General features: G+C 38.5%; 1 protein-coding gene across 1 annotated transcript; it reads right to left on the minus strand.

Moving 5' to 3' along the window:
• Window positions 1-528: 528 nt before the first annotated feature.
• On the minus strand, window positions 529-3165 carry LOC110496466 (mediator of RNA polymerase II transcription subunit 10). Its single transcript, XM_021572393.2, has 4 exons — window positions 2851-3165; window positions 2274-2357; window positions 1556-1658; window positions 529-1293 (listed from the first exon to the last, which is right to left on the minus strand). The coding sequence occupies exons 1-4, from the start codon at window positions 2970-2972 to the stop codon at window positions 1198-1200; spliced, it is 405 nt and encodes a 134-aa protein (XP_021428068.1). The 5' UTR covers window positions 2973-3165; the 3' UTR covers window positions 529-1197.
• Between the last annotated feature and the right edge of the window lie 3042 nt (window positions 3166-6207).

Raw genomic sequence — 6207 nt, forward strand, 5'->3', positions numbered from 1 at the left:
AAAATTTAAAGCTGAAATGTTTTGAGTCAATAAGTATTCAACCCCTTTGTTATGGCAAGCCTAAATAAGCTCAGGAGTAAAAATGTGCTTAAGTCACATAATAAGTTGCATGGACTCACCGTGTGTGCAATAATAGTTCAACATGATTTTTGAATGACTACCTCATCTCTGTACCTCACACATACTATTATCTGTAAGATCCCTCAGTCAAGCAGTGAATTTCTAACAGATTCAACCACAAAGACCAAAGAGGTTTTCCAAAGCCTCGCAAAGGGCACCTATTGGTAGGTGGGTAAAAAAAAAAAAAAAAAACATTGAATATCTGTTGGTTAAAAATATTTTCTTCCATTTCCTTCTTTAATACCCACTGAACACAACCTCTTATAATGTAATGTCCATAGTGATTGACCTTTGGGTGAAAGAATGGGACATTGAGGCCTTTACCACTTATACATGTTATAAATCAAGTTCCTGCTTATGAATTGTAGTCTACAAGGCGCTAACATGGGAGTAAATACCACACTAATCTTCCAATCACAATACCATTTATTTGCAATATAAAACAAAAAGCAAAACAAACAAGATTCAATCAAAACACAAAATGTGTGTTGTAAACCTCTGATCTAGTTTGTTGATCATGTACAAGATACATTTAGATACTTGAGCTTGATACAAAACAGAGTCCCAGTCCAGATCTTCAGTGTTGTACAATGATCTTTAGTCTTTACAAAAAAGGTTCTGTATAAGTAGAAACATTATATACATGTTCTAGGTGGGATCTCACACAGCAGGAGGAAACAGTAAGCCAGATATCACATTCTGAGTAAATGACATTTCCAGTACAACAAAAAGATAGTCAAAAAGGCAATAGGTTCTTGGCTGCCAGTTCTTACTATCCAATCCTCAGCTCATTTGTGATGATTTTTTTTTTTTTTTGTCCACAATATTTTGTACTCTTCCATGGAAAATTCCTGCCACATTACTCTCCACACATCAAATAATTTCTCCTCCAACTACATCTACAGCTGTCTCATTATCTCAGACTAGGTGATTTCTCAATGTCAACAACCCACTTTCCCATTAATAAACCCTGAATATGAATACACGTCATCTGGCTGACTCATCGATCCTGCCCTGTGAAACCTCACTGTGGCTTTGAGTAGGGGGTTAGGGGTCAGGGTTAAAGTTCTGGGGTCACTATGATGGGGGGTCATCTCCATGGATAGCTTTGTACTTGGTCATCTCCTCTGGAAAAACCTTGCCCAGCTCAGAGATCAGCAGGCTCTTAAACTTCTGCAACCAGAGACAGAACAGAGGGGTCAGAGTTTGAAGCTAAAGTTTATTTACTGTTATTTAGTAAGAACCATTATGGCCTTAATGGTAATAAGACAATATAAGAGGATTATATATTCTTATGACAAGTCTTACAATCCATTATAATCCTAAGGCATTATACCAACAGACTGAGTAAAGTGTAACCATGACTACTTTCCATTAAGTAACTTCTTGAATCTATTTCCATGTCTTTATTAGGCTTGAATCTACTCCCACTTACCGTCATGGTGTCAATCTTGCCTTTAACCTGCTCGTTCTTGGCCAGGGCCCTTTCCAGACACTCCTTAGTGTACAGCTGGGGGTTACGACCCTGGTCTATGTATCTGACAACATAACATTACAAAACATTACATTGGTTTAGTTAGGCTGAGGGTTTGTGGCCAAGTGGAAGTCTGAGGGTGAGAAAGGGCTGGTATAAGGGTGACTTTCCTTCTATTAAGCTCACCACAGTCTTGAGTAGCCATCGTTACAAATCTCATCTCGTTGACTCGACTATTTGAATGGGAGCGCTGGCATCCAACACTCGCATTTGACTGGCTCTGCAAATAAATTACTACTCAGTTTCCCCTCAAGAGAGGCAATTCCTTGTTTTGTCTGTGTCCCTTTTCCTACCCTGTCAGACAAAGTCTTATAGCTTATGCACCATTTGTTGAGTATCGTATGAATGCATGCTCGCCTGATGCAAGCCAGATTTATTTTCAGAAACAATCTGTTTCCTGCTCCAGTGTCACCCATACAAACTATGTGATTGGTTTGAAATGGCGCATAACTAGTTTCCATCTCGACTCCACCGTACTCTCCACCCATTTTTATCTTATTCATGAGGTGAACTTTCCCAGGCTTTCAAAAGTTACATGAGAAGCCTGGGCTTCCAAGGCTCACAAACTAGAGCTAGAAATGGCAGGTGTATGTACAAGTTGGTAGGTACATCTACTCACTCAAATGCCTCGAGAGGAACGTTGATCTCGTGTAGCTGCTGGCGACATTTCTCAATGTCCTGCAGTCCCGTGATCATGTAGTTTCTGAAAGGCACAGAATCAAGGAGAGACATTTCAACAACTAACGTTAGCAGGCAAAATCTACAACTACCATACAACTAACTACCTCAACATTACTGATAGTCAGCAATTAAATCAGGTCATTAATATATGTTAAATATGTTATACCATTCTGTGTGTCTATAACATTTATTGACTGTACTAGCTAGCTAGCTCGCTATGTGGAAGCTAGTTAGCATTGACTAACCAGTTTGCCTTTTTTACACAACTGTGGTGTATTGATTTTTTATTTTTTATTTATTTTACCTTTATTTAACCAGGCAAGTCAGTTAAGAACAAATTCTTATTTTCAATGACGGCCTGGGAACAGTGGGTTAACTGCCTGTTCAGGGTTCAGGCTACCCTGCCGCCCCGTGTATTGATAACGGGGAGTTGGCAGTCACATATTTAAGTGGCTAGCTATGATGGCTAGTAATACTAGAAACACCTAGCTAGCTAGCCAACTGGCAAAACTTACAGTTTTTGGTTGAGTCCTGTTTGACTGCTAGGTTGGAAGTCGCTAACGATGATTCCCATTTGTCGAATATTTTCAACAAACTTTTCGAGATGCTCCTCGAGGTTATCGAATTTCTCAGCCATGTCTCAAACCAAATGTCTTATCTATGTCTTCAGTTCTCATAAACATGAAATGTAAAAAGACAAACAAAGCCTTTTATCAATTCATCACAATTTCAGTCCCTATCCAGACTCCCATAGTGCTGCACTGCTTTTTCGAAGGGTAAGAACCAATCATTGGCGAATGTGTAGTTGCCGTAGCGACAGCTTGCCGTATGCAGCTCCAGATTGCTGCAAAGCGTCGTGCTCTGAAATAGTCAGAGACACATTGTTGCAACTTGCTATTTGTACAAGGTCTTATTACTCGTAACATTGATTGTTACAATGTATCATCATCACTATGCATTTTTAATACAGGTAATTTGAAGGTATGTGTTTATATTTGATGGACAGTGTTTTATAAATGTTTTCAATTCATAAAAGCAGTGCAATAAAGTAATAAAACATACAAAATATAGTAAAATACTTTGTAGGCTACTTAGGACAGCTGGTTGAATGGCACTTTGTGATATAATAACCTTACCCTAGTGTCCCACTTCACCTCACACTTGTTATGAATTCATCAATAAGACTTTGTAGAAGCTTGTAGATAACGATCCGATAACAAACTTGTTTTTAACAAATATGTGACAATAACCTTTTTACAAAACCCTCTCCATGCCTTTGGAAAATTGATTTGGGGACCTTCCAGGCTCTTGGTGAAAATCTAACTAAAGGAGTCTGCACAACTTTTACTTGATCCTGAAACACCTCTACTTTCCCAAAATTCTGCCCCCTTTCATGAATGTAGCCTCTTTTCTATCCCCCTTTATTGAACATCATGTGCTTCCTTTCTTTCCTATCTTATTATTTCCCTCTAATTCCTTCCACCGTCATCCTATGCTGTTTATTTGCTATATAGCAAATAACTTGATTCAGAGATGTTATGAACAACTAAAACAACACATGTCAATGTATTATAACAACATCTAATGAAGGAAAATACATTTGCATTGATTAAAGGTTCATTTTGTGCATTTTTATAGCTGAAAAGGTCCCTGTCCCACTATTCAAACACCATTCAGGGGAAGTGGAACAGTGCTATAAATCTGATTTCATAAAATATAACAACTGTTTACATGACTAGTTATTATATTTTAAAACACTACCAATAACTACTAATTTTAACACCAAAAGCAAGATTGTTGAATTATAACTGATAGAATGAAAGCTTTATTTTTACGGTCAGAGGGTAGTGCGTACATCCCCGGGACCGAGTTCCCAGCCATCCAGGACCTCTATCCCAGGTTGTGTCAGAGGAAGGTCCTAAAAATTGTCGGACTCCAGCCACCCAAGCCATAGACTGTTCTCTCTGCTAACGCACATGCAAGCCGTACCAATGCACCAAGTCTGAAACCAACAGGACCCTGAACAGCTTCTACGCCCAAGCCATTAGACTGCTAAATAGTTAGTTAAATAGTTAAGCAATAGCTACCCTGACTATCTGCATTGACACTTGTTGCACTAACACTTTAGACAGATCACATATGCTGATGCTACTGTTTATTATCTATCCTGTTGCCTAGGTTTGTGTCAAGAACTGCAACACTGCTGGATTTTTCACACTCAACAATTTCCCTTGTGTATCAAGAATGGTCCACCACCCAAAGGACCACCAGCCGACTTGATACAACTGTGGGAAGCATTGGAGTCAACATGGGCCAGCATCCCTGTGGAATATTTTCAACACCTTATAGAGTCCATGTCCCAATGATTTGAGGCTGTTCTGAGGGAGGGCAACTCAATGCTAGGAAGGTGTTCTTAATGTTTTGTACACATACTGTATGCCCAACATATTAGCCCAACACATGATACATTTCTGAAATCCTCAGAAGTTTCCTAATCATACAACATTGAATTGAATTGTCATTGAGGTACAATTAGGACTTTAACAATGTTGTCCCAATTTATCTAACCTGCTGTCCCAGTCTACCAAATGTAAACTGAACAAATGGTTTAGACTCAGTTGAGGATTTCAGACATGTCAATGTATCATGTGTTGGGCTAATACTGTATGTTGGATATATGTCGAAAGAGGTTACAGAAAAAGGAGATGCAAAAAGTGTCCCCGTTTTTCTGAATTCACCCGACATACACTACCGGTCCAAAGTTTAAGAACACCTACTCATTCAAGCATTTTTCTTTATTTTTACTATTTTCTACATTGTAGAATAATAGTGAATACATCAAAACTATGAAAAAACACGTATGGAATCATGTCGTAACCATGATGACTGCTTTGCACACTCTTGGCATTCTCTCAACCAGATTCACCTGGAATGCTTTTCCAACAGCCTTGAAGGAGTTCCCTAATATGCTGGGCACTTGTTGGCTGCTTTTCCTTCACTCTGCGCTCCAACTAATCCCAAGCCATCTCAAATGTCCACTGGTCTAATGTCCATTGCTCGTGTTTCTTGGCCGAAGCAAGTCTCTTCTTATTATTGGCGTCATTTAGTTGTTGTTTCTTTGTAGTAATTGGACCATGAAGACCTGATTCACAATCTTCTCTGAACAGTTTATGTTGAGATGTGTCTGTTACTTGAACTCTGTGAAGCATTTATTTGGGCTGCAATTTCTGAGGCTGGTAACTCTAATGAATGTATCCTCTGCAGCAGAGGTAACTCTGGGTCTTTCATTCCTGTGGCAGTCTTCATGAGAGCCAGTTTTATCATAGCGCTTGATGGTTTTTGGACAGCACTTGAAGAAACTGTCAAAGTTCTTGAAATTGTCCGTATTGAATGACCTTGATGTCTTAAAGTAACGGACTGTTTTTTCTCATTGCTTATTTGAGCTGTTCTTGCCATAATATGGACTTGGTCTTTTACCAAATAGGGCTATATTCTGTATACCCTCCTACCTTGTCACAACACCTGATTGGCTCAAATGCATTAAGAAGGAAAGAAATTCCACAGATGAACTTTTAAGAAGGCACACCTGTTCTTTTAAATGTATCCTCATGAAGTTGGTTGAGAGAATGCCAAGAGTGTGCAAAGCTGTCATCAAGGCAAAGGGTGGCTATTTGAAGAATCTCTTTTTTAAAAACACTTTTTGGGTTACTACATGATTCCAAATGTGTTATTTCATAGTTTTGATGTTTTCACTATTATTACAATGTAGAAAATAGTACAAATAAAGAAAAAACATAAAATGAGCAGGTGATTAAAAACTTTTGACTGGTACTATATATATCCATTGATTCTTGAAGAATATAACTTATAAA

Source organism: Oncorhynchus mykiss, chromosome 18, assembly GCF_013265735.2.
Source record: "Oncorhynchus mykiss isolate Arlee chromosome 18, USDA_OmykA_1.1, whole genome shotgun sequence".
NCBI classification, from domain to species: domain Eukaryota; kingdom Metazoa; phylum Chordata; class Actinopteri; order Salmoniformes; family Salmonidae; genus Oncorhynchus; species Oncorhynchus mykiss.

Coding starts and splice junctions, on each gene's coding strand:
- LOC110496466 (XM_021572393.2), bottom strand. CDS start 2,972: ATGGCTGAGAAATTCGATAACCTCGAGGAGCATCTCGAAAAGTTTGTT. Junction 1,659..2,273: donor GTTCCTCTCGAGGCATTTGA/GTGAGTAGATGT, acceptor TTATGTTGTCAG/ATACATAGACCAGGGTCGTA. Junction 1,294..1,555: donor GCAAGATTGACACCATGACG/GTAAGTGGGAGT, acceptor CTCTGGTTGCAG/AAGTTTAAGAGCCTGCTGAT.